The sequence below is a fragment of the Hirundo rustica genome, chromosome 27 (assembly GCF_015227805.2).
Source record: "Hirundo rustica isolate bHirRus1 chromosome 27, bHirRus1.pri.v3, whole genome shotgun sequence".
In the NCBI taxonomy this organism is placed as follows: domain Eukaryota; kingdom Metazoa; phylum Chordata; class Aves; order Passeriformes; family Hirundinidae; genus Hirundo; species Hirundo rustica.
Window position 1 is genome coordinate 1,524,654 of NC_053476.1, and position 27,557 is coordinate 1,552,210.

General features: G+C 48.8%; 2 protein-coding genes across 4 annotated transcripts in view; one reads left to right on the plus strand and one right to left on the minus strand.

The window, feature by feature from the left end:
* Positions 1 to 375: 375 nt before the first annotated feature.
* On the minus strand, positions 376 to 20,806 carry MEIOC (meiosis specific with coiled-coil domain). 2 transcript variants are annotated; one of them, XM_040087361.2, is made up of 8 exons: positions 20,757 to 20,806; positions 18,579 to 18,704; positions 12,375 to 12,532; positions 12,141 to 12,245; positions 8,345 to 10,184; positions 5,902 to 6,036; positions 3,709 to 3,889; positions 376 to 1,869 (listed from the first exon to the last, which is right to left on the minus strand). In XM_040087361.2, the coding sequence occupies exons 1-8, from the start codon at positions 20,760 to 20,762 to the stop codon at positions 1,577 to 1,579; spliced, it is 2,844 nt and encodes a 947-aa protein (XP_039943295.1). In that variant the 5' UTR covers positions 20,763 to 20,806; the 3' UTR covers positions 376 to 1,576. The 2 variants fall into 2 exon arrangements, with proteins under 2 accessions (XP_039943295.1, XP_039943296.1); XM_040087362.2 differs by lacking the exon at positions 20,757 to 20,806 and adding an exon at positions 20,500 to 20,579.
* A 3,925-nt stretch (positions 20,807 to 24,731) lies between these two features.
* NSF (N-ethylmaleimide sensitive factor, vesicle fusing ATPase) overlaps positions 24,732 to 27,557 on the plus strand; it is an 82,022-nt gene continuing 79,196 nt past the window's right edge. For both annotated transcript variants that reach the window (XM_040087128.2, XM_040087127.2), the window contains exon 1: positions 24,732 to 24,790. In XM_040087128.2, coding sequence (XP_039943062.1) covers positions 24,779 to 24,790 — 12 coding nt within the window. In that variant the 5' untranslated portion in view covers positions 24,732 to 24,778. The remainder of the gene's footprint in view (positions 24,791 to 27,557) is intronic.

Consider the following 27,557-nt stretch of genomic DNA (forward strand, 5'->3'; position numbering starts at 1 on the left):
GCAGCTCCAACCACTGCTGCTCCACTGAGGACAGTCAGCGGTGCACAGCTGGCACTGACAGCAGGGAGTTATTTATACAGCAGGAATACTCTGGACTCACCCCTAAGATTCCCAGTGCAGATGACAGAATTGCTGCATCAGCCTTCCCTGGAAATGCAGAGCTTGGAGCTGAGACATTTGCAGGGAAGAAACATTCCCTACTCTGGCTCCCTTGGCGTGTCCAATGTTATGGTCATGGCTCTCTCCAGAGAGGGATTTCAGCATCCCCTTTGCTGTATCCCAAACACAATTCCATAACAGACTGAATGCTTCCCCTCAGTACTGGTTAAGGCTTGAGGAGCCCGGCCTGGAAACACACTTGCAGAACAAAAGCTCTTCAACAAAAATGAATTTATTTCTTATAGACAACTCCAGTCAGCACAGTCAGTTTTGCTTTAACATCAACACAGGCTGGGTCAAACTGAACAACCCCCGGTGCAGTGACTGTTAGGAAGCTGTGCTTGTTCTGCCCCACTCACCCGGCAGCACTTCTGTCGTTGCCGTGATCACACCCCACCTTCTGCTGAGCCTTTCTCAGTCGTTTCTGCACATCATCTAATGACAATTTATCTGATGCCATCACCCCTTCTGCCCGTCAGCATTCCCAGCAGCGGGAAGAGCAGAGCCATGTCGGTACCAGGGTGTGCAGGCATGGTCAGCTCGGTAACTTTAACCCGCTGCTTGCTCCTAAAGACTGAGAGCTGCAAGCAAACACCAGTGCTGGGAGCTGCCCAAATGCAGAAGGGAACTAAGAAGTCTAGAAGTTGACAATCAAATTTCAAACCAAACTAGTAACTTTAAGAAAATCCAAATTTCAGAACTTGGCACGACCTTTTCTGAAGTTAAATTAAAAACAACGCTCATTATTGAAGCTCCTTCACAGCTCTGCAGGACAACCCTGTCTGCCTGTCGTAGTTCGATTATGCTTAAATACTTTACAACAGTAGTTCCTTTGTTCCCAAGACCATTCCAAATATCTGAACACATTCACTAAATTCATGGTTTTATACAGCAATTCTCCTCTACTGGTAATTTAGTGGAACCTGGTGCATATTGCCTTTCCCAAATGTAGACTTTAAAATCTCAAAATCATAAATATTTGTATTTTAAATATCTAGTTTTACATGAATATTGGGTATTCCTAGGTTTTTTTCTTCTGTTTCCAGGTTTTAGTTCAATAAGGAAACCATTTTACATCACAATCTGATCTGACACCAACCTCACACCCCGTCACACCACAGTCTTTAAGAATCATTATTTAAAAACCTATTTCCTAAAGCAAAACTAAAAGGAGTTATGGGGAGAGTTGGACACCAGGCTTCACCCACAGGAGTTAAATAATATCTTGGCTGTTAATGAATTAGTCTGATTATTTTTTTAAGTTAACATTCACCAGTTTGGCTTTACAACATTCCGACCCCGCCCTTCACGTTAACAGCTTAACCTGAGAGCCCTTAAGGCACTTCTCATCAAGATATAGCTTTAAATATGAACTTTAGCAGTTGAAAACTTTGAAGTAAGTAATAAGAACCAAAAATTATGAGGCATTCACGTCTCCTCCCTCATACACGCCGCGGAGCAGGTCCTTGCACGGCCCCGGGGCTCCCTCTGCACCCCCTTCCCTGGGCCCTCGCGGCGCCGCGGCCGCAGCCGGAGGCGTCTCCGCTCGTTTCTCTTCGGACGCTGCCCCCTCCTGAGGAAGTCTCTCCCCAGCCCGTTTGCCAGCGGAGGATTTGGGCAGGGTCATCTGGAAGGCGCACCAGAGCACAGTGCGGACCTTGCGCGTGGCCAGGCACAGGGCTCGGAGCGCCGCGGCCAGAGCCAGCACCACTGCAGAGGGAGGAAACGGCCCTTTAGTCCCGGAGCACCGCTGGGGCTGCCCGAGCCCCACACCTGCCGTCCCTGTCGTGTCTGACTTGGTCTGTCCCTTCACAGGTCTACAAAAGCTGGATCTGAGGTTCTGAGTTTGTTACACCACCTTCGTGCTGCAGCTGCGCCCCGGGGCAGGGGTGCTCCATGTACACACACACTAAGGGCACCCGCGCCCTCCCCTTCGGGTCACACCTGTCCTTCACCTGTCCTGCCAAGAAGTCCTTACCATGGTGAGGAACAGCTCCTTTGGGGCATTGGATTCTGTGAACATTGGCCATGTTCTGTGCATGGGTGTGGAACCACAGAGCTGTAAAGGGTCACCTGGGCTGTGATCCTGTTATGCTGCCCAGAGAAGCTGTGGATGTCCATGCCTGGAAGTGTCCAAGGCCAGGCTGGACAGGGCTTGGAGCCACCTGTGACAGTGGAAGGTGTCCCTGCCATGGCACTGGATGGGCTTTAAGGACCCTTCCCACCCAAACCATCCTGTGGTTCTGTAATAGATGCTTAATATTGGATCAGATGGAATAGAAAAATGCTGTGGAAACAGGGCTGGGCAAGACCTCCCAAACAAACCAGAACAGCTTCAGGCCTTTCCCTCAAGGTTTTGCCTGACACAGCAAATACAGTTACTGCATCCAATAATTTACAGTTCAAAAAAATCCTCCCCAACAGCTGCTCCAGGCTCAACACCCCAAGACAGCGATGGGAGGCAGAGGGCCAAGCACGGCTCCTCCAGGTAAGTAATGATCCCATCGTGCAGAGCCTCCTCTCCTCTCCCAGCAGATCTCCAGACCTGAAAGCTCCATCCCAGACTACTCTGTTCCAAAGAGTGGTAGTGCCAGGCAAAGCCAATTATTTTTCATGGGCTTCAACACCCAAAAAATCCCCTTCACCTTAACAAGTCCCATAATCTTCAGTCAAGGTAAAGACAACAAGAATGATGGGGAACAGGTGGAAATAAAGAATGCTGCAGTGTATCTGCTTAGGTAAACTTGAGTATTACAGAACTGCATGATGAGACACCCCAAAGAAGTAAAATAATCCCTGTAATTCAGATGTAGAAAGAACAGCAGAAGAGATCAGAAGATTTAGAAATGTAAGACAGCTTCTGACACGAGGTAGGAGGTCAGAGTGTTGCAGGGAGCAGGAATTTACCCTGTCTCAGAGACAAGAGAACCTGGCATTCTGCCTGTGCGCTGGTGAAAGATTAAGCTGAATATTTGGGACACCATTAAGAATGAAAACATTCTGCCCAATGTATTTTTGTGCATGCATCCAAAATATGATTTGTAATTATACTAGTCTATGACAGAGGATGCTTGAAGAGGAAATCCATTTGTAACCCAAGGCCATCTTGGTCACTTTGGGTAGATTCAGCATGGAGATATCAAGGAAGTTCTAGACAAAGACAGAACTGGAGAGTTCATAGGAACAGGAATATGAGGGACAGGGAGAAGCAAGAGGCAATGGCTTAGTAACATCTCCAATCCCTGAATGTGTTATCAAAAAACCCCACTAATTTTTATTGCTTGCTAGTTTATTAATTGAATAACCACCTCCAAAATGATTTAACCTATTTACCTCTAAAACCCAGTTTCAATGTCTCCTCAAACCCTCATCCAAACCCCATCCAACCCGCCTTTGACAGGGCTCTAACATTGAAAAGTAAGTTAGAACTTGAATTACAACCCCCCTCAGTTATTTTTTGCAAGATGTGTTCAACTTCCCAGCTACCTTATAAATGTACATAAGCAAACTTCCCAGCTACCTTATAAATGTACATAAGCACAGCTCTACCTCTCTCATCCTGGCACCTGGGAGGGCCGTGCCGCTGCCGACTGGAAGCATTGACAATTTCATCCTTCCTCCGAGCCTGCACCACATGGATCGACTCCAGGTGTTTATCCAGAGCAGTGGAGATGTTGGCGTGGAGCGGAGAACTGCGCAGGCGCTCCATCTTCCCCAGCAAAGTCACTACCTAAGGAACAATTCACATCTTACAGGGGTTCACGCTGTACTCATCCACACTTACAAGAAAATTAACCAACTAGGGAGAACAGATTAATGATAATCATTACTTTCTTTTGAGAACAGTTCGTGAAGTTACAGCTGAAGCAGTTTAAAGTTCTTACCAGGGATGTGTTGATCTCTGAACCCAAAGCTGGGGTACAGCTGGGTGTGCAAAGCACAACAGCAAAGCTACAACACCCCAGTAAGGACCCCCAGCTTACTGGTTAATACCAGATCTGTACAGCTTTGAGACATCCATGAAGAAGAGATGGTTTCAGGACAACGTGCATTTCCCTGAATTCAGAGCACTGCTGCAATTTCTGGGTGAAAATGCAGATGAGCCCCCTGTGCTGTGCAGGGCAGCCTGGGCCAGCAGCAGTCACAGCTGCACTGGGAAAGGGAAAGCTGTGGAACCACGTGTGGGCTGACTTTGGGATGAGCACTCAACACTAAGGGAGCTGAGAACAAACATTCAGAAATAAACAAGCTTTGTTTAGTCCACTGAAAATGTGCATCTTTGTTGTCTTGTCTTACACCAGTCACATCACTTGTGGGTTTCCCCGTGGTGAGTGACTCCTCAGCCACAGTCACATAATGCTGAGAGCCTGGTTACTGGTGTGCAGGAAAAAGAAACTAAAAATCCCCAAATTGGGATGTTCCTTGGGCCATGGCTACACTTAATGTCTTAAAGGAATGCATGTGACTGTCAAGAAGATTTAACTGGATGCTCCAAATATGAAGAGTTAATCCCAGATTCAGCCAACTCAGCTTTCACTCAAACCTTTGTAGCAGGGTTCCTCTCTGGCCATCACCAAACTTTCTGATGTTAGAATCCAAATTTAACAGCCCCACTCTGCTGTTGAACATCCTTTAAACTACCTAACAAGGTACCTAACAGGGACTACACCCTGAAGTTTGGCTCCTCAAATGGCTAGAGGCTTAAGCCCTGTTTTAGAAGCAGTTTTAAAGTACCAGGACAAAGGCAGGCAAGCCTTCTAAACATGGAAACTAAGGCTGTTCTTTTGGGATTCACAGAGCAGGAGTTTAAAAACAGTACACTAAGCCCATCCACGACTTTCTCTCCATCCCTCAGCAGGATGAGCAGCACCAGGCAGGTCCTGCAGGCAGTGGGCAGACACGGCTCCATGGAGTATTTCTCCTGTGTGAGGCAAGTAGGACAGGCTGCTGCTGAGTGATCAGCCCCAAAATTTCCCAGAACTCTTTCACCCCACAGCCCCCGGCAGGGAGGGACAGGGATTCTGCTTCTCCTTCTCCTTGCCTGCAGCACCATGGCTCTGGTCCCTGGGCCTCAGGAGGGCCACAGCAGCCCCTCACCATCCTGATGGCACCCTCCTCCCCCAGCTGTCACCTCTCCATGGACCCTGGGGCTGCCACCAGCACTGTGCTTTGCCCACAGAGCTCAGCAGACACCAATCTCCCTTGTCCTACTGCTTATGGCTCTCTGGGTTAAACAGCAAACTGGTAACAGAAACTCTGGCTGAAGGTGCATCAAATAATCCTTCTGCATTAAAATATACCAGACTCTCAAGCAAATACATTTGGCAACATCCTCCAAACAGTAACTAAACCTGGTTTTTCCCACAAATACCTCCTCCATCACAGTGTCTCCAAATCCACAGTGGATCTCCCTGCCAAGCTGCTCTGAATGCAGCACCCCTGAGAGCTGTGCACAGGCTCCAGGACTGGATGCTGCATCATGTGCACGCTCCTGCACCAGGAACCACTCCTCCTGGCACACAGGGATGTAACTGTGAGCCTCAGCCCCTCTGTGGTTCCCTGGAAACAGCACCCTGGAGCTGTAGAAGCTCTAACAGGGACTGCTGAAATGTTATTCCCTGCACAGCACTGAAGAACAAAGCTATTTTAGGAAAAGCTGCTCTGATCATCTTACCTATCTCACACTGTACTCTAAGTTCTGTGGGATAAGTTCAATAGATTTTTTTTAGTCCTACAACTCACTCTGGCTTGTTCCCGTAGCTGATCCACAATTAAGCGATCAACCCTTGATGGATTTGATGTCAGCCTTGGAATTGGAATGTTGTTAGTACTGGAAACCTTCTTCCCTTGGAAATTCTTAGCAAGAGCTGATTCAGTCTGCAGGAAAACAAAAGAAGAACTCCCTCAGAATGTACATGCAAGAGTGTGCTTCATTACAGAAACAAGAAAAAAATATCAGATCCAAATTCTTCCCATCAGGGTTTTGGAGTTTTTTAAAGGAGACAATGAGGATTCAGGCATTTGGGATTTAACCCTCTGGTGAGACAATCACCTGCTTTAAGTGAACAACTGCTTTACTCAAAGCAGTTCAACTAAAGCAATCGTGCCAACACACCGTGTTCCAGCAGTGCTATGTCTGCTCACTCTGACTACAGCCTGTACTGGTCTTGCCTGGAAATAAAATGGAGGCAAGTCAGAATTACAGGGAAAAAAATGACCAAACAGATGTGGATCTCACACATAAAATTAAAATAAAAATGTTTCAGTCAGCAACTAACCTAATTTTTGTACATATTAAACTACAGAAGATCTTTTTCCTAAGCACCCTGGTCTAGTGGAAGGTGTTCCTCCCTAGGGCAAGTGGGTGGAGCTGGATGGTCTTTAAGGTCCCTTCCAAACCAAACCATTCCAGGATTCTGTATTTTATTTAGCCATCAGAAAACTATTTTGAAAACTGTTTGCAAGACTGAAGTTCCCATCTCTCATCCCCTTATGATGTCACTCTGAAATACCCATAACAACACAGAATTAGCTGAATCTGATTTATTGCAATTCTTGGATGGTTTCATAGTGGTCCACTATGAACAAGAGCATGGTGTGCCAAGACAAGGGGAAATGGCTTCACACAGAGAGAGCAGGTTTAGATTAGATATTAGAAATAAACTGTTCCTTGTGAAGATGGTGAGGCCTTGGCACAGGGTGCCCAGAGCAGCTGGGGCTGCCCCTGGATCCCTGGCAGTGCCCAAGGCCAGGCTGGAGCAGCCTGGGACAGTGGGAGGTGTCCCTGCCATGGCAGGGGTGGCACTAAGGGAACTTCTAAGATCCCTTCCAACCCAAACCATTCTGGGATTCTGTGATAAAGCTGAATTTCTCTCCCATGGCCCCTGGCCACGCACATGCCAGCTTTTTCTCTCCTGCACTTTCCATGCACCCCAGAAACCACCTCCCCTCTGTAAGCTGGGCTCACTCTTCCTCAGACCCTGTATTCAAAGCAAACACTGGCTTTTGTCAGGAAACACCGTCAAAAAAAATCCCCACAATCCCAAAAGATCCCTTACATCTTCTTGGAATTGGTTTCTTTGTGGGAGATGGCACAGGAGAACTCCCAAAGGCCCCACTATTGCCAGGTGACATTTGGCCCAGCTTTCCCCACAGACAATCCCAGGTATTGAAATTCAAACCCCATCTCAGCTGGTGAAATGAAGACAGGTTTTCCTACAGACCAAAAAAGGCAACTGGTTTTAGTAGGGATTCACACAGCCCCACCTGAGCCTTTTACTGCAAGGATTTTAATTAAATGACCTTCTCTCAGCCTCTGTTTCTGGGGGAAAAAACAAACAAACAAACAAACAAACAAAAGAACCCCAAAACAAAACCCAAAAAAACCCAAACAAAACCAACTCCTTCAAATACACCCTAAGTTTAAACTGTCAGGGAAGCAGGAGGTAGGAATTCAATGTAGCTCCTAAAAAAATGGATTGAAAGAATCAGAGTTTAGTTTCAATTCAAAACACATTTACTGGATTTGCTTTCGAAGTTCCAGAGGCACTGCATTTATTTTTTAACAAAAAAGGTATAGCACATCTTTATTCCTCATGAACACACCTTCCTTAGCCTTGGGACTGGAAAAGCCCCTGGATTCCTGCTTTTAGTGCAACGTTCCATACAACATCAGCTACGCCTCCAGCCAGGCCACAAATCTCCACACCTTTCACTTCCTGTCCCAAAACCTACAGAGTAACAAACTCGTAACTTTGAAGTCCCACCAAGCATTTCAACTCCTAACAGCAGAGTTACCCATGATCTGTTACTGCACGGAGCAGGACGACATCTACATCAAATCTGTGAGATTATTCTAGTTCGGTTTTCTTACCTTCTTCCTTTCTTTCTCCAAAGCCGAATGTTATGCTGAAATGTTATTCCCTGCACAGCACTGAAGAACAAAGCTATTTTAGGAAAAGCTGCTCTGATCATCTTACCTATCTCACACTGTACTCTAAGTTCTGTGGGATAAGTTCAATAGATTTTTTTTAGTCCTACAACTCACTCTGGCTTGTTCCCGTAGCTGATCCACAATTAAGCGATTTCAACTCCTAACAGCAGAGTTACCCATGATCTGGGACTGCACGGAGCAGGACGAGATCTACATCAAATCTGTGAGATTATTCTAGTTCGGTTTTCTTACCTTCTTCCTTTCTTTCTCCAAAGCTCTCCACTGCTCATAACACTCTTCCAGTCTCACATGCAGCTCGCTGGCAGGCCCACTGCGATTTTTAACTTGCTTTTGAAATCCAAATGCTGACACGAAACCAGAAAGGGCACTGTCACCGTACATCTTCTCCGTGAAGCAGGGGTGCAGGCGTTTGAGATCATCCTGGGAGAACAAGGTGTGAGGCTCCATCAGAGGCACCACGGACCGGCCCAAGAGGGGAGCAGATCTCATGGGGAAGGTGCTGGGGCCCAGCTGCCGGTTCTGCCTGAAGTCACCCACCATGCAGTTGGGAATGCCTGGAGCCTGCAGGCAGCTCCCGGCGCCGATGGCACCCGTGTCCCCACTCCCTGCCCCGAGATGCAGCTGTCCCTGAGACTCCAGTAGCTCCTGGTACATGTCCTGAAACACCCCATCCGCCTGGTTCTGCCCTTCCAGATCACAGTGCTCGCTCTGCGGCTTCAGCTGGAAACGCTGCTTGCTCAGATTGTCAATGATCCCCAACTGCTGAGCCAAGTAACTGTCACAGAATCCATTTGGCTGCTTCAACTTCTTCTCATTGAGGTACTCGATGAGGTTCTCTTCCCCACCCCTAACCAGGGCTTCCATGCACGCAGCTGCCCGAGCTCGTTCTGCAGGGCTGTAGCTGAAGTCAAGGCTGGACAGGAATGGGCTGTCTTGACAGTACTTGTGAAGTAAATTACTATTTAAAGGCAAATTTGAAGATGGCAACTGAAAAACATCATTAGAATGACGAGAGCTTTTTGGAAATGCAGGTGACTGATTATTGAGTTTCAACAAAGGATTTGGATTCTGGAAGGGGCCAGAAGCCGTGGGTTTGGTTTGGATGTTCATCCACCCTGGCCTGGCGCTAGAGCCTGCTGGGGGGACTGCTGCACTGGGCAACAGTGGGAGTGATTTATAGAATTCAGGATTCTGAACATCGGCCTTGGGAAACTGCTGCTTTTCCACACCATTATTCCCTGGACAAGTTGCAAAAGACTTTAGTCCGTATTCACATTTTTGCCCAAAATCAGTGCCGAAGGAAGATTCGCTTGCAAATTGTTTTTCTGATACGAGCCCTACAGACTTGGGAAATGTAAAGTCATGCTGATCTGAAATTGTATCTTCAAATTTTTTCTGAGTTCCTGATTTAACTTGAAATAATTTAGCATAGGGCTCTGCATCCAAAGATGGTGCCTCAGGGGTTCCATTTACCAGCTTTCTATTTTCTTGGAGGCTACAACTGGCGCCCTTGTTGGGCTTTGCTTTACCAGCATGAGGATATTCAGTGTACCTGGTATAATCCGCGTTCTCGTTGTACCTGTGGCACTGTGGAAGGAATGCTTCTGCCCGCTTCGGGTGCACCTGTGCATCTGCTCCTTTGGGACACGCCTTCTCCCTTCCATAGGAATAAGCATTGGCTCCCGAGTCTTTGATTGCTTCTGAGTACCCAGCCTGGGCTGCAAAGCTGTTTTTCAGGTAGGGGTAGTTCTGATATACAGGTGTTGCCTTCATGCTGTCATTAGGTTGCAAGCTGCAGCCATTGGCACGATCACCCCTGGCAGAGTACAAGCTCTGCTCTTCCAGGTCCACGCCGGCAAAGCCGCGGTAACAATCCTCCGCTTTCTGCTGCGCCACCAGAGTGGGACTCTGCAGGAACTGCTTGTCAGCAGCAGGGATGGACTCACTGCCATAGAAACCCTGCTGGGGCACTGCTCCAACCGCTGCCCTCCTGGCTTCTGGCAACAGCTCATGGTGCTCCACTCTGCTCGTGTTCGCTGGCCACACTGACTTCAGGGCGGGAGGGCAACCCCTTGAAAAGCAAGGAACACATGGTTAGACACTGATCTGTGCTGCTGCTCTTTGTTCCTGTGAAAAGTGCATATTATATGGCTCTACGCAAGATATTTACTGTATGTATTATGTTGTGTTGATTGTTAATGTTGTATTAATCTTTTGATAGTATGGTAAATGTGGTTTTGTAGTTAAAATGTAGTTTTTATATACCAACCACAGGAAAATGTAAATCTTTCAGAGAAAAAGTATTTATGACTTCCTTATCAGAAGAGACCAACTTCTCCTGCCTTGCTCAGCCCTGAAGATGCCATAGAGATTAAAGGAAAAAAGTGATACTAACCAGAGACAATTCTTTGTCTGAATAGAATTCATGCATCATGTATAAAATGTATGAATATTCAACAGGCTATTGCTTTTAAGAGATAATCCTTTGTTAATGGGGGTCCTTCTTCGGAGCTTTTTTGCTCAGGGAGGCACCCAGACGTCTGTAACTTTGTTTTTTATTGTCTCGTATTGTCCTAACCCTAATTGTTCAATTTTTTTACTCTAATTCTATTTTTATAACCATCTTATTTACTATTAAACTTTCAAAACCTTAAAAACAAGTGATTAGCGTTTTTCACAGTTCCCAAACATAAAACAAGGTTTAAGAAACTAATTATTCCCGAATAATTTCTCTCAAATGATTCCAAGATGTCTGCCTTCAACTTCTACCCACTCCTGTCATCTTCACTTTCCCAAAACTAGCTGAGAAAACCGATTCTGCCTTGTCTAAACGCACCACCACAGCTCAGGGGCTGTGGGCAGGCTTCAAGCTGCAAGGGATGTGTACACATCATATCCTGGTACACCACTCCTGTCCATCATCACCAAAATACTCCTGGTTCAGCACCAAGTTCAGGCACCCAGACTGCCCTCAGTCTTCCAAAGCCATGTCCCAGCACTCCAGAGAAAATGCTTCTCTCTCACCTCACTTGTGCCTTACACTGGCCTGCAGTGCTTCCTGCAGGTAAAGCCAGAGGCAGCACCCCAGCACACCTCGTTCCTTTCCACTAACCAGCATGAATTAACGCAGGACCATCAATCCCTGACTGCCAAGAACTGTACACAGACCAAGTAAAAGGGAAATTGTGCCTGGAAGCCATTGCAGGCCAGTTCTGGGAATACTGAACCAGCCCTGCCTGTCCCTAGCAAAAGAATTACTGAGTCATATTAAGACTGACTCTGAAGTCTTCCCTCATTTCAGAAACGTAATTCAGCACACATAGAGAAATCACTAGAATTGTTTGGGAAGACAGAAAGGAAAAGCAGTGCCTGGCTTGAAAACCTGAGAGCTGGGCTCCCTGTCTTGTCTCCTAGACCTAGAAAAGGAAAAGACAGAGAGCTCTGTAAGTGCCCTGCGGATGCTGGACCTGCACCCTTCTGTGTCATGTTGTTATGACTATGGAATTGTCTCTTCTGGTGCAGGAATAGAGACAAAATAAACCTGACATTTAGATACACAAATATTGCTTAGGTAGCACTAACAGTAAGAAACATTAATTTTGCATGGAATTTTCTCCTGCCAGTTCAGGCCCATGTGAAGGAGTCTGTGCTTCTTTTTTCTGTGAATTGACATTAATTAAGAAAGAAACCTAAAGTCTGAATTCAGTCTTGATTAAAATAAAAAAACAGACCAAGGCATACATCTAGGGGATTTATCTGAAGACAGCATGTCCACAACACTTGTTAAGATCTTATTTTAAAAATGCCAGTTAACAAGTTCTGTAAATATCAGAGAGTCAGAAGCTGCCCTGCAATGTAAGTGCCGTGAGAAAAGCTTCCAAGTATCCCAAGTGAAATGCTGGAAGATGAGGGGAAGGGAGGCCAAGCTCACGCTCAGAGCATGAGGCCTGGGCAGCAGCAGATGGAGCTGACTCAGGGGCACACTGAGATCAGAGAGGGGAGTTCCTGTCACCTGCACCTCACTCACCCCTCAGCAAAGCACGGCTGTGGTTTGTCTTGTTCTTCCAAGATGTTTGACACGAGTCCATATAAATCAGTTTCACTGCCATAATCATTCCTTTCGGGCTGAATCCTGAAAAACAGCTGTGTATTAACAAAAACCAACTCCTTCATTCAAAGTACTTCCTATGTTAAATTAAACAAAAAAAATATATAATCCATCTACTCCAACACACACACGCTCTGTGTCAAGGATGAATACCTGGACTTCAGGTTAATCTGAGGAGCAGCAGGCTGCTTGGTGTCATCTGTACACGTAGACCAAGAAGGGTACAAAAGGGAAGGGTCCATGGGTGCAGAGTACTCTAATGTTGAAAGGGAAGAACTGTAGGCCTGAGGTAACTCCACATTTTCTTCATTCTGCATTTAATGTACAATAAAAGCATTTCTTTAATGTGAAACACATCAAACTGTCATTTTGTCATTATACATGGTTGTAACTGAGTTCACTCTTGGAGGAATCAGCACATGAGATGTAAGCAAAGCCACACAATTGGAATACAACAATTTCAGGCCACGTTAACATCTTTAAGTAGAATTCTTAAGCAGAATTCTTAGTCCCTTCCCTTGCTCTCTGTTGCAGATGGAAGGTGATGGCATCATTCTCACCTTTCACCCCTCTTTTGAACACAAACAGATGCTCTCAGGTGTGCTAAACAAGTGTTGCTTGAGGCTTATGGAAAGCTTTTGTATATCACATCCAGCCGGGCAATTGTTTAAGAAGAAGTTGCTGGAGCTGCACATCACAACTTCTTTGTCACTCAGCTGTGTGTTCTGTATGTCCTGAGCTGACATTTGCTGGAAACTGAGTAGGGGGCACCTCCCCAGCCACCTGGTGATCACCAGAGACTCCCCAAAAGGCCTAGGCAGGCACAGTAACAAGTACAGGTATTGGACTTGTAAGATGCTTTCTTTTGTATCCCACCAGACACCAAAGTCAGGAGCTGTTTGCATTTGAATGGAACAATCCACAAATGGGGCCAAAGACTCAGTTATGCTGCTTTACCACAAGGATTTAAGAACAGCCCGATGGTTTTTAGAAAACAATGTAAAACTCTGTGCCCTTGGAACTAGAATGGGAGGCATCACAAAAAGTACAGTGAAGAAATGTGAACCACAGTGTGCATCCACAGATCCAGCAACAGCTTCCCCCAGGACAAGCCAAAACAGGAACACACCAGGAAATTATTGGCAAATAGATTCCTCTCATTGGCAGGGCAGAATGGGTATCAATACTTATTGGTAATAGTTGATACATTTCCTGGGGGCCTGAAGCTTTTCCCTCCCAAACCAACCAGGCCAAGGAGGTAGGTGAGTTACTACTGAAAGGGATCATTCCTAGGCACAGGATACCTACAGGTGTGTCAATAAACCATCCTGGTTCTGGCCAGGACCCAGAAGTTGTTCTGTACCACTCAACCTCACTGCCTGCGGTGGGGGAAAGGGGCTCTTTTCTAGGGAGAAGGGGATCCTTCAAGTCCAGAAAAGGTGCTGGAGGGAGCCATCCAGTATTACTGGGTAATTTTTCCATGTGATTTCTTTCCTGTATCCTCTATCATCAGTGCTGTTGCTGTTACTATTCCTTTTCTTCTCTCATTGCTGCTCCCAGTAAATTGTCTTACCTCAGCCCATGATCTTTGCCTGTTGTGCCTCCAATTCTCCTCTCCACTGCCACAGCAGGGAGGGGAAGGGGAGAGCAGGGGAGGAGAGATCAGTGTGTGGTTTGGAGAGTCTCAGTGGGAGAACTGAGCTGGGAAGAGCCGTTCCCAAACCTTGACAGCCTTGACTGGCACCCAACAAACCTGGGGCATGAAGGGTTGAGTTAACAACAGATCTGCCCAGAGCAGGCTGGAAACAAATCTGGGTACAGAGCACCAGGCTGGGGAAGTAGAACAGAACAGTGGACTGTTAAAAACCACCCTGAAAGCAGTGGGTGGTGGGACCTTCCAGCATTGGCATCTACATTTAATGAAGGTCACCTGGTCAGTGAACACCTGAGGCTACACCAATCGAGCTGGCCCTGCCCAATCAAAACTTCCATGTACCATGGAAGGAATAAAGGCAGTAAAACAGAGAGGCCTGAGATGTTGCCACCAGCACTCTTCAGGTCAGAATAACACCTAGATCCAGAGATAAACTCAGTCCTTTTGAAATCTATACAGGAGACCTCATCAGGCAGTCTCTCACAAACCACATTCTCTGAATATCTGGGCCAAGGACACTTGTGTAATTATGATTTCTCTCTAGGGAGAGTTTTGTCCTCTATCAACAAGTACCTTCACTGCAGAAATCTGATTGATCTGGACCTTCCTGTTCATGACATCCAGGTGGGAGATTGGGTCTAAGACCATGGAACAATGAACCACCAAAGGAACACTGGAAAGGACCATACCAGGTTCATTTCACAACATCCACAGCTGTGAACCTTCAAGGACTACAGCTGTGGAACTGAAGAAAACTACAGGACCAGGTAAGTGAGAAACTACTTCCTCTGGACCTTAGGGACTAAAAAAACTCAAAAGTAACTTCATGAACTGTGCCTGGGAAGAAGGCCTGTCTTACATAGAACTTGAATGCCCTCAAGGGGTGGTAGCAATTCCACCCGCAGTAATTATTTTAGACAAACACGATTGCACAGAGCAGGATTGCCAAGACAGAGCCAGATGTCAACCTTGTTATAATGTTGGTATAATTTTACATTCATTAGGATTTTTACTGAGACACGTTTCCCTGAATTGCCTTAACCTGCCTGAATATGAAATTTATATAGGTAATCCTTTTGTTCTTTCTTGTCCAGTCAAAGACTGTAACAAGAAACCAATTGTACAATGGTATAAGAAGGATGGAAGAGAATTTAAATTATTAATTAATGTTACAACTAGATGCGAATCTGACAAGTCACACTCTCTAAAATTTCCTTTGATACATAAGGAGGATGAAGCTCATTGCTGAGCTACAAGAGATAAAGTAGTAGCAGAAAGCCATTGGATACAAGTAAAGTTAAAAGGAAACCCCTGACCACTAACACCTCCCAAAGTGCCTCAAATCTGGGAAATCACCCTGTATGTAATTAAGGAGGTAAGGAAACAACAAATAGTATTGAACACTGACTATACTTAAAACGCTAGTATATGATATTCATGCTATTACTGCTCTAGACCTGCTCAATAATGGAAGCACAATGTATCCAACAGGACACAAGAGTAAGGGTCTATAAAAAAAAGAAACAGATGACAAGCCACAGGTGTCAGCACCTGTACAGCACATGAACAACAGCTGAAGGAAATACAACTGAAATTCAAGATTTCTGCCTAGATATGGAACAGAACATCTGTCATTTTGAAATTCCACCAGTGATTAATATAAAAATGATACTCAGATTCATGGGTAAAAGGTGGGTATGCTTCAGTATTCCTTGTGAAGGTACAGAAATAGACAATCAATTAAATCGCATTCAAATTTTTATGTTCGTAAATTTACCCAGAACAGAGGCTGTGATTTTAACTCTTCAACCCCCAGCAGCTTCCTTCCTACTATAAAACACCCCTACATCTTAATTTCAACTATACAACCTAGCCCTATGGGCATGAGCATTATTCTAGCATTGAAATCGCTACAATGTAAACATTTGCAAAGGCTGTTAAAAGAAGCTAAAAAGAGTAGCAGAAACACTTTCTTCCTATCCATCATGGCACTAAAGAAATCCATCAGGTAATGGAATGAGCAAAGAAAAATGGAGACCGCCACAGGTGGAATATTTTATTTAAGGCTGCACAAGCTCAGTGACTCATTAGGCAGGCAGGAACTGTGGATTAGACAGGCAGGTTTGTGCAAACTCTAGTGTCTAAATTCTCTTGCTTTTCACTCCTTGGTGTGCTTGGTTTGTGGAAAACTTCCCCCAGCACCATGCACAGAATAAACAGTGTCTCTCAATCTGACCCTTCCTCTAGGCTTAGAGATATCTTAAAACCTACACCAATGTTAGCCTATGTCATGGGTTAGTACAGTTTAGTTTTTGAGTTATAGACGAATGTAGAATAATTCTCCAGGTCAGGACCTGGTAATTTCTTTAGAAGAGAGAGCAACCTATCAGAAAGTTAGTTAGAATATTGGTGTCTGTTCTAACCACTGAAATTGTTAGCTGCGACTTTGGGAAATACCATATAAAACCCCATGAATTTCCTGTAGAGGGATCCTTTTTCTTCTTTCCTTTGGCCAGAGAGAGACAGGTAACATTGAGCTGGGCCTGCTGCTCCCCCTTTTTGGGGGGAGCTGGCCTGAGGCCTGGCCAGATTCCATCGGCTCCCGGGTGAACAGGGGGGGAAGGAGAGGTTGCTGCTTTGCAACAGCTACTTTCTTCAGACTTCTCTGGAGCAGGGAGAGATCTCTGCCAGGCCCCTGATAAGAGCTGTGGGCACCATTTGGGCCGAGGCCACCCTCATTTACACCAAGGGGTGGGCTGAGAAGGCATTTATGATCCTGCCTGGTTTTTTGTGATTCTGGACTGTCTGGATGCTCTGATCTCTGATGCTTCTGTGAGTTCTTCCTCCCTCACCAGCACGGCTTTGAACATCTAACACTACGAGCTACAGAGAGAGAGACAAAGACTCCGAGCAGATTTAACTCTTTCTTAGCAACATGAAGCTTTCAGAGCTTAGCCCTTCTCTGAGAGAGTAAGAAAAGACAGAGTGAACATAAAGAACAACAACATGAAGTCAGTAAAGCAAGAGTAAAAAGACTATTAAGACAAAAGGTTGAAGAGTTAGTTGTTCTATTCTTACTTCAGCCATAGAAATAAACTCTATATTTAGATCATTCCTTTAAATCATGGGAAAGATATGCATTTGAGGAGACGATTGTTTTAATTTGTGTGTAGATTTGAGCAAAGGTGTTTGTGATAGACTAAGTAATATTAATCCTATAAGATGCTTAAACAGACATAAAGATGAGAAGCCCCCTTTGCCAGTAAAGAAGTGAGAAGATATCTCTGTTCCTCAAAGTTAAAAATCCTTTGATTTGGAGTTACTCAGCTTTAAAAGGTGACACCCCAGTATGCAAAAGTCTAAGACCCATGACCCATAACCTATAAGCAGCTTGGGAAACTGCTCCTGGGAGGGTCACAAAGGCAGGTTTCTCCGGGCGGTTGTTTTTGTGACAGTTTAAAACCCACAAGAGAACTATTCTAAGTTGTCAGTGGGATCCATGACTCTAAAAAATACTCTTCTCCTAATGAATTGATAAAAGACTATTGTCAGATAGTGAAACTGACTGAAAATTACAAGTTTTGTCTCTTTATGTTGTTTTGTAAGAAAGTGAACAGTTTCTAAGGGGAAGAAAGAGTGTTTTTAAAGTTTCATTCCATTTTAGTTTTTTTCCAACTTTCTTTTGTTTCCTACTTTTTCTAGTGTATGTTAAAAAAACTATTTGTTAATTTTAAAGTTAAGCCTGCTTTGTTTTTCTCCTAGTCTCCCACAGAAAGAGTAAGTACCAACCTCAAAATTTAGTGAATGTAAAACCACTATGTAATTAGTGTTTCTGCCCAGTTTGAAATTAAAACTATGACAGCCTAACACATCTGCTCCAGTTTCTGATGGTTGATCCCTGCCAGAAGTTAGGAATTAGATCCCCTTTCTCCCCATCATTACAGGGTATTAAGGTACTCAAGAAAACTTACAGCCAATTCTTTTCTTGAGGAAAGGCACTATATCATGATTAAGTGAAAACGAGCAACTTCACCTTTATCTTATCTGTTTGGTTTAGACACAACAGGCCTTCTTAGCTCTTAGTAAGTGAAACAATAAGGGCTGTTTTTGCAGGGTTAAATGTTAAAGACTCAGGATACAATCCTTAGCAAGTAGCAAGTCTGGTCTTGAAGGTACTGGGAATGAATTTTCATTTGAGTGTTTTACCTCAGTGAAAGTTTATGGCTATGAAAGGCAAAAATTCCAAGAGAGAGCTGACATATTTAACTGTCCTGTCAGTTTCTGCTGATCAGACTGGGAGCCGGTTCATACAAACGCTTCAATTACAGAAATATCTGAGGCAATAGCTAAGGTTCTCCTTCTTACCCACTTTCCAGTTTTCATAAAAGAGTTGTTTGCCCCTAACTCTTCTTACAATTGTTTATGCCAACAGAAGAACAATTACCATGAACACTTCACCAGAACAATGGTGAAATACCATTTTAACAAACATCCCCTACAGCTTCATCAGCAACTGCATTAGAAAAGCCACTGTCCCCTCTGATGAAACTTACAGCGATGAAGATTGAAATGAAGTTAAACCAAACACTGTGATTTATATTCACCAGCGTATGCAAACACTTTAGAAACGTGTTACGATCATCTTGTTCACAAGCAACCCAAACTCTTACAGAGCTATAAAAATAATCAATAACCAACTGAACCTGTGATTTGTAGCAGCCATAGAGCGAGGCAGAGCCCGGCAGAGCGGCGCTGAACACGTCCGTGGGCCTCCCGCCCGCTTCCGCACTGCCCCAGCAGCGGCCGCCGCCTCGGAACGCCACGTTGGGCTGTGGGACAAGGAACAGGACAGGCACATCAGCACAGAGAACAGCATGAGGGGCTGGGGGACAGGGAACAGGACAGGGACATCAGCACAGAGAACAGCATGAGGGGCTGGGGGACAGGGAACAGGACAGGGACATCAGCACAGAGAACAGCATGAGGGGCTGTGGGACAGGGAATGGGACAGGGACATCAGCACAGAGAACAGCATGAGGGGCTGTGGGACAGGGAACAGGACAGGGACATCAGCACAGAGAACAGCATGAGGGGCTGGGGGACAGGGAACAGGACAGGGACATCAGCACAGACTGAACAGCATGAGGGGCTGGGGGACAGGGAACAGGACAGGGACATCAGCACAGACTGAACAGCATGAGGGGCTGGGGGACAGGGAACAGGACAGGGACATCAGCACAGAGAACAGCATGAGGGGCTGTGGGACAGGGAATGGGACAGGGACATCAGCACAGAGAACAGCATGAGGGGCTGTGGGACAGGGAACAGGACAGGGACATCAGCACAGAGAACAGCATGAGGGGCTGGGGGACAGGGAACAGGACAGGGACATCAGCACAGACAGAATGCAACATTTGGCTACAGGGACATTAATACACACAATCATAATTACATATAGAGACACAATTATAAACAGAGCTGACTGTGTTTTATACCAATGTTAACTTCTTTACCAATTCTAATTTACTGCTGGATTCTGTTCCATCTGAGTTTTCAAGGATGTGGTTCTATATATGGATGTAAAACACTTTTCTGTTTACCCTGAAGGAAACGCTGAACCTACCAAAGCACAAGGAACTCCAAAGGTGTTCAGAGACAGAGGAGGTGCAGATCAAGAAGAAATCTGCACTCTCCCTGTTTCCACCAGCTGAGCTTCCCAACATCAGAGCCACCACAGAGGAACATCAAACACAGAAGAACGCTCACAGAATCATGGCATGGTTTGGAAGAGACCTTAAAGCTCATCCACATCCAACCCCTGCCATGGGCAGGGAACCTTTCCTCCAACAGCAGCAGAGGAGTTATTCAGCCTTCACACATTCCTGGACACCTCTCGTCCTTCCATCACTGCTCCCATACACTGTTTAGGTTACATGATGGCATGGATGTGCATTTCCAGATGTCAGGAGATGGAAATTTCCTACAATACACACCCTGAGAGCTGTGGTGGAAATCTGCTCCATTCTGTAACTATGGGAGAAACAATTCCAACTGGAGGGACACCCCTCCAAGTGCCAGAAATCACAGGCCAACAGGAGCCAGGAATGAGAACAAACAAAAACTGAGGGCTCTTCTCCCAAGCGTGAGGCACACAAGGAAAAGCTAAACTGGCTAGCTAAAACCCTTTTAGCCAACAAACAGAAAAGTGAGGTTATTGGCATATTACCAAAGCAGCTCATTTGGAATGATTAATAAATCCAGAAAAGTCAAAGTTTCCCAGGATCGGGGTTCTGAATAAGCTGTTCTGTCTACAAACACATCCTTCTGCAGCTCCCTGAGGATATACCAAGTGATCTTCATTGTAGCTCACACCATTATTACACTCAGGTATTTTTCTGTGTTTTTCTGGCGCATTTTCCAAATAAGTGAACACACTGAATTACTGTGGAGCTCGGCTCTATGTCCTGAGCTTACTGTGCCATGTTTTCCCCTCAGAGATCACCGTTCACAGGAACACCTGACACTTGCATAGTCTGCAATTCCACAGAACAAGGGCAAACTTGTAGCACCAGAGGCAGCCCTATAAATCTCTCAAACCCATACTTTCCCCCTTTTGCCACGAACAGGTGTTTTTCAGGATGCTGAGGAATAATTCCCCCATAGGCCTGAGCTCCCTGTCTCACACCTGCTCCCACACGGGAGGGCGCCGGGGAGCAGCGGGGCTCGGACACCCGCTGGATGCTGGTCGGGCCTCGGCGTCTCCTCAGCGCCGACGGGGCCAAGCCCACGACAGCGGCGGTGGCTCGCCAGGTATGCGACGGGCGAAGGCGCTCAGCCAACCCTGTCCCCATCGCGGTCCCCGTCCCGCTCCCGTCCCTCACCTCCATGGCTCCGGGCCGGTCCCGGCGCGGGCTCGCGCGGAGCGGCCTGAGGCGAGTTCCGGCCGTTGCCCTCGCGCCGGCCCAACCGCCGCCCCACCCCGCGCGCCCTCGCCCATTGGCCAGCGCCAGAGGCGCTCGGCCAATCAGCGCCCGCATTGCCGCCTCGTGCCTCCCCGCGCAACGTGAGCGGCTCTGTTCGCCACGAGGTGACAGCCGTCCGGAGAACAAAGGGCCGGGCTGCGATTGGCCCCGCCCGCCGGCGCCCAGCCAATGGGAAAACAGCTCGCTCGTGCCTCCCGCCAATGAGCGGCCGCGGAGGCGCCGCTCTCCCGGAGACAGCGGCCTGAGGGGAGCCCCCTGGAGCCCGGCCTCCGCCAGCCCCGGCGCTGTCACCCCTGGGTCTGTCACCTCTGGGTCTGTCACCCCTGGGTCTGTCACCCCCTGGGTCTGTCACCCCCGGGTCTGTCACCCCTGGGTCTGTCACCCCCGGCTCCTGCCAGCCCCCGGCTCCTGCCAGCCCCGACACTGTCACCCCCGGGTCCTGTCACCCCCCCCCCCCCCCCCCGGGTCCTGTTACCCCCGGTCCTGTCACCCCCCGACCCTGCCGCCCCCGTCCCTCAGCTGCTGGCCCCTCCCAGCCCTGATAACGAATCCATTCAGTGCCGTGGAGCTGCGGGATGAGCTCTGGGGGAGCCTGAGGCCTCTCCAAACCTTTGCACAACAAACGGGACCTGTGGCCCAGACTCTTCTGTGGTGATCCCGGACTCTTCTGCACGCACACTGTAAGGGTATACAAGCCAAGGATTTCCTTTGTTTGGGGCCCCTCCTCAGAGGCACCAGCTTGAGCTCTAATTTTGCTATTTACTTATTGCACCAAGGTTAGATAATCTCGGATGAGATGGTTGAGACTCTGCTGTGGGAAGCCCAGCCTGACTGTGTGAGTGTGGGGTTGTAGCTGCAAAGGGGCTTCAGTGCCAGCTCAGGTGGTGACAGTGACAGCCAGAGTGGCTCCTGCATGGTCAGACAGCCCTTCCACAGCAGCCCTGATCAGGTCCCAGCCATCTCCCCAGCCCTGCTCATCTCTCACAGCAGCAAGAGGAGCCCTCTGTCACCTGTCACCAGTGACAGAGCTGTCCCCAAGTGCCTGTGGCAGGGTCTGTGCCCTGCTGGGGAGTGCCAGGCCTGCTTGGCTGGAAGGGAAGCCACAGGGGAGCTGGTGGCAAAGGGAGCTGGGACAAGCAGGGGTCACAGCCTGTGTTTGTTTATATTTTTCATTGTTGCTGCTGGTTTAGATATCTGCCAGTGCATGAATATCACTGTTCTCACTGAAACTGATGAAGAAAATCCCACAGGCTCTGAAGCCAAACCTGACTTGTATTCACTTCTAAAGATATTTTGTTTAGCACTCCTCAAGCTTTTTTTAAGGCACTGAAGACAGCATTTTTGCTTGTACCCCTATCTGGGCCACTGAGGGCAGTAAGTGCCCACAGAAGCAGACTTTTTAAATGAATTGTGGTCTTTTGTGCTGTGATACATCTCTGACTTCCTCAGTGTGTGCTGCCAGCCCGCAGGATCATGGGGGAACAGTGGGGTGAGCCTGGGGGGCCAGGTCTGCCCAGCCCCTTCCTAAACCCACCCAGGGACTGCAGACACAGATGTGCTGCCTGCTGGAAGCCAGAGGATTCATTCCAGGAGATGAGGGGGTCATCAGTGAAGGTCTTGGCTCCAGAGTGTGTCCCAGACCCCAGATCCATCCCTTGCTCCTTGCCCTGGGGAAGGGCTGTGGGGCAGGGATTTGGGGCTGGCTCAGGAGCAGCCAGGTGTGGGCTGGATCCCTTAGTCAGATCTGCAGAGGAGTCGGTGTGACCTTTGTGCTTGGTTTGGGGGAGGTTTGTTTTGTTTTTCTTCCCCTTTTGAAAAGTGGGGAAGCACGGCCACTGCCTCACTATCCCCCTCAGCTATTCCTTACAAAATTCATACCTCGCATTTCCCGCATTTCTTGCTGCGAGAGACTCCCTTAAGGCCACAGAGCAGAGATCTGGGAAGCTGAGAGCAGCAAGAATCCCCAACAAAACTCATCATTCAGCCAGAGCTCACTGCTGGGCTGAGCTGGGCACATTTCCAGCTGTGCAGGAGAATGGTGTCAGCACACTCAGGTCGGGGCTCAGGACCTGTCGGGGTCTGGCTGCTGCCACCCCGAAGCACAGGGAATGTTTGCAATATTTAACAACCACTTCCCAGCACTGTTTTGCTGGCACGGTGATTTCTGTCAGCAAAAATTCTCCACAGAAAGATTCTCCACAGAGGGACGGTGAAACTGCTCAGCTGCAGGCAGGGGCAACAGGGTCTCACTGCAGGAGACTGCATCCTTGCACTGCTGGGATCAGCCTACAGCAGATTTAGGCACTGACCCCATTTCTTCTTCCCCTTGGGCCTGTGCTGTGCACTGAGGTACATCCACGGTCTGGGGCACTGACCACTTTGGCCAGTGTGGTAAAATCTCCTCAGTGCCAGTTTTCCACGGACCTGGCATTCCCCTCTGGGTCGCAGCTGCCTCTGGTACCTGTTCAAGGCGGTAACCAGCGGTTACAATCAGTATTAATATTTTATTATGCTGTCAAAGCCCACGCAGGAAGCTGCTGGGACAGGTTGCTAATACATTAAAGCTCCCAGGATGTTTGGGTTGGCTTTGCAGACACCACTGAGCTTTGGGGCTGGAGCGTTTGCCATCACCTCCCTCGGAACACAAAGCTCAGAGCACGGCTGGGATTTCATCTCTGGCCGAACATCACACAGGGGGGTGAGCTCTGTGAAGAAGCCATTGTCACCTCTCAGCACCACTCCTCTGGTGCGATCTGCCTCTCCAGAGCAAAGCACTATTTCAAGCAAATCCCATACGGATCCACATCCCGAAGCCTGGCTGGAAGCTCCCGGTGCTCAGACAGGAGCAGAGCTGCAGCGAGCAGACACCGTGTGGGGAGCGATGGGCCGGGGGAGCCCTGAGCCCCCTCCCCCAGGAACGAGCCACGTCCCGGGGCGACACCTGCGAGGGGTTCGGTGACAGCCCTGAGCTCCCATTACCGCCCCTCGGGCTCACACACACCTGTGACTGTCACCACAAACACAAACAAGCATTAGTGTCAGATGGGAGGTCCCGTCAGGGAAACAGTGACACCATTCGATGTCATCGAGGGAGACCGCGATGCCTGGTTTACAACAGCAGCTGCACGGCCTCTTTGGAGCAGGAACAGAATCAAAGCCAGACTGAAAAATAAATTAAAACAATTATTTTTTAAGAAAAATATGTACAATTCAAAATTTACTAAGTCACTATTATTATATTTTATTATGTATAAAAATACAGCATCCTATATTAATATTATAACATACAATATATTATACAATATACATCAACATTACCATTCATATACTAATATTACTAATGAACCATTATTATTAACATTATTAACATTTAATCAAAGAGACATAAAAATAGAATTAAATCATTTAAAGAATTAAAGCAGGGGTTGCCTGGCGGCGCGGCCCCGCTCACCCTCACACCACGGCGCTCTGCCCATCCCGCGGGACCGGGATCGGGATCGGGATCGGGATCGGGATCGGGATCGGGACCGGGATCAGCCGAGCCCCACCGGGCCCCTCCAGGCTGCCATCGCATTCCCGGCCGAGCACTCCCCCATATCCTCCCCCGATCCTGCGCTCGGCACCCGCGGGACCCCGGGAACGCCGGGACCGTCCGGGACCTCGGCCCCGCCCACCCAGCCCCACCGACCAATCGCCGCAGCTCTCACGATGACTGACAGCAGAACGCCCCGCCCATCACCGCCGGGTGACGCCACAGTCAGCGCCTCGAGCGGCGGGCGGAGCGACCAATGAGAAGCCGGAGTCGCGCAGGAGGCGTGTCCGGCTCTGCCCCGAGGCCCCGCCCCGGCGCTCCGCGGCGCCTGCGCTGCGCCGCCCCCTGGCGGCCGCGGGGAGGGCCTGTCGGTCGGCGCTGCGGCAACATGGCGGGGCGGGTAAGTGGGGGGGGACACGGACCGGCCGCTATCGCCCATCCCCTGCTCCCTCCTCCGCTCCTGCTCCTTCCTGCGCCACCGCGGCTTTGGGAGCTTCTCGCAGCCGCGCTTCCAGGAGGCCGTTCAGCCCTGGGGGGTCCCCCGGCAGTGCTCTGAGGCTGTGCTGACCCCTCACCCCCAGTGGTTTGGGGGCTCCTGAGGGTCCTGTGAGGCTGTGGAGACCCCCCCCGTGGTGTGGGGGGCTGGGGGTGACCCCTGTCCCGGTGTTCCCCGTGGGTCTCGAGAGGCTGAGGTGGCCTCTTGGTGATGTGGCATGTGGGACAGGACTGGGCTTCCTTCAGGAGCCGGGGCAGGGGTGACCCGTCTTCCTGTGCGGCGGCATTTTAGGGTCCCCCAGGGGTGCTGTGAGACCCGGCTGGCTCCTTGGCAATGTGGGGTGTGGGACAGGACTGGGGGTTCCCTCAGGAGCACTGTCAGTCCAGGGTGACCCCTCTCCATGCGGATGTGAGGCAGGATTTAGGGTTCCCTAAGGGTGCTGTGAGGTTGCAGTGGCTTTTTGGGATGCAGAGATGGATTTTTGGGGTCTCCTGTGGGTGCTCAGAGGCTGTGGTGACCCCTTGGTGCTGCGGGATGCGTGTCTGGGCTCCCTCAGGAGATGGGGTGCTGCCTCTCCCTGTGGTGTGGGGCAGGATTGTGGGGTCCCCTGATGGTGCAGTGAAGCCCAGGGGTGTCTTGGTGCTACTGTCAGGATTTGGGGTGCCCCGGGGTGCTGTGGAGCTCTGGTGACCCCTCTCCTTGTGGGCTGTGGCCAGGCATCTTTAGGGATGCTGTGGCAGGGGATGATCCCTTGGTGCTCTGGTATGTGGGGCAGAATTTTGGGATTTCCTGAGGGGCCTCTGTGAGTCTGGGGTGCCCCTCTTTCCATGGGGTGTGCAGCAAGATTTTAGGGTCCCCTAAAGGTGCTGTGAGGCCCTGGTGCCCTTTGGTGCCATGGGATATGGGGATATTTTCTCCTGTGGGATCCAGCCAGGTGCTGTTTTATAATGTGAGTCCACCTTTTGTTGTGTAGAAACACCTCAAGGGTTGTGCAGTGGTTTTATTCTGTATTAGTTTAAAAGATTAAAAAAAAATCCCTTATTAGTGGTAGCTCATATCAGCAAGTGGCCAGAAAGGCTTTAAAATATGAAGGAACAGCCTTGTCTGTGAAATCCCCTCTTGTGGTGCCTGCACATCCCCTCTTTTTCAGGTGTCCAGGTGCTGCAGGATGTGTTTGGATTGCTCTGCTCTTTGCCAAGGGCTCAGTCATGCTTTGCTGGGTGTCAGCCTGGGAAAGTCACATTCTTCATTAGTGCTTGCCTCTGGCTGGAATCTTGTCTCTAGGCCAAGTAATTCAGTGGTTGAAATGCTGGGGAATTGGTTTTCTGAGTGTTTTTTGTGTCGTGCCAGGCTGGTGGATGGATGGCAGCTGGTGCAGTGCTGTGGTGCAGAGCTGGGGTGAGAAATCTGGCCCCGTGACGTGCTGTGCATCACAGGTGCTCCAGTGCCACCCCTGAAATGTGCTGAGTAATTGAGAAAAACCCCACATTTCCTGGTCTGTCTCTCGTTAAGAGCTTTTCCTCTTCCTGCTCCAGATTCTTGGTCTCACTTTGTTCCTTGCACCTTTTTTCTTCGTCTCAGCCTTTGCACTAACCCAAGGAAATCTGTGAGCCTTGACCGGCTTTTTTCAGCTTTCTGTTGCCCAGAACAGGAGCCCAGTGCTCTGGTCAGTGGTAAGATCGTTTTACCCACACTGGACGTGGTTCTGAGACTCCCTGGGCCTGAACCAACCCAGCTGCAGAGGTCCTGCCTTGCCCTGCTCCTCTGGGCCCTCCCAGCTGTGTCCTCAAGGAACACCCTGCTGCATGCTCTGAGTGCTGGGACTGGTCACTGGGAATGTGGGAAGAAAGGAGAAGGATCAACCTCAACTTTATTCTTCTGCTTTGAGCTTTTCTGCTACTGAAAACCTGAGAAAATGTGCCTTTATTTGACCAGCTTGGAAGCCTGGGGAAGGAAAGAGGGATTTATGTGAATTTAAAGGAAAGATTGATGTTTAGTTGCCTCCTAATCTGGATGGGTGATGCTCTCCGTGGGTTATCAGGAAGCTTCTTAGTATTCAGTGTTTTCCTGATTTGCCTGCAAGTGTAGTTGTTGCAGAATTATCAGGTTATTTAATGCTGCGAAGGGAGTCCTTAAAGCTGAGTGTTCCATCTCACTGGGTCTGATCCTTCCGTTGCTTTCCATGTGAGCTACCAAGGGAGCTGTGTGCTCCTTCCAGCTGGCCCGTGGGTCTGCAGCAGCGCTGGGCAGGGCGGGGAGCGGAGCTGGGGAGAGCCGGGAGCAGGGGGAGCGGAGCTGGGCAGAGCCGGGAGCAGGGGGAGCGGAGCTGGGCAGAGCCGGGAGCAGGAGGAGAGGAGCTGGGGAGAGCCGGGAGCAGGGGGAGAGGAGCTGGGCAGAGCCGGGAGCAGGAGGAGAGGAGCTGGGCAGAGCGGGGAGCAGGAGGAGAGGAGCTGGGGAGAGCCGGGAGCAGGGGGAGAGGAGCTGGGCAGAGCGGGGAGCAGGAGGAGAGGAGCTGGGCAGAGCCGGGAGCAGGGGGAGCGGAGCTGGGCAGAGCCGGGAGCAGGAGGAGAGGAGCTGGACAGAGCCGGGAGCAGGGGGAGCGGAGCTGGGGCAGAGCGGGGAGCAGGAGGAGAGGAGCTGGGGAGAGCGGGGAGCAGGGGGAGAGGAGCTG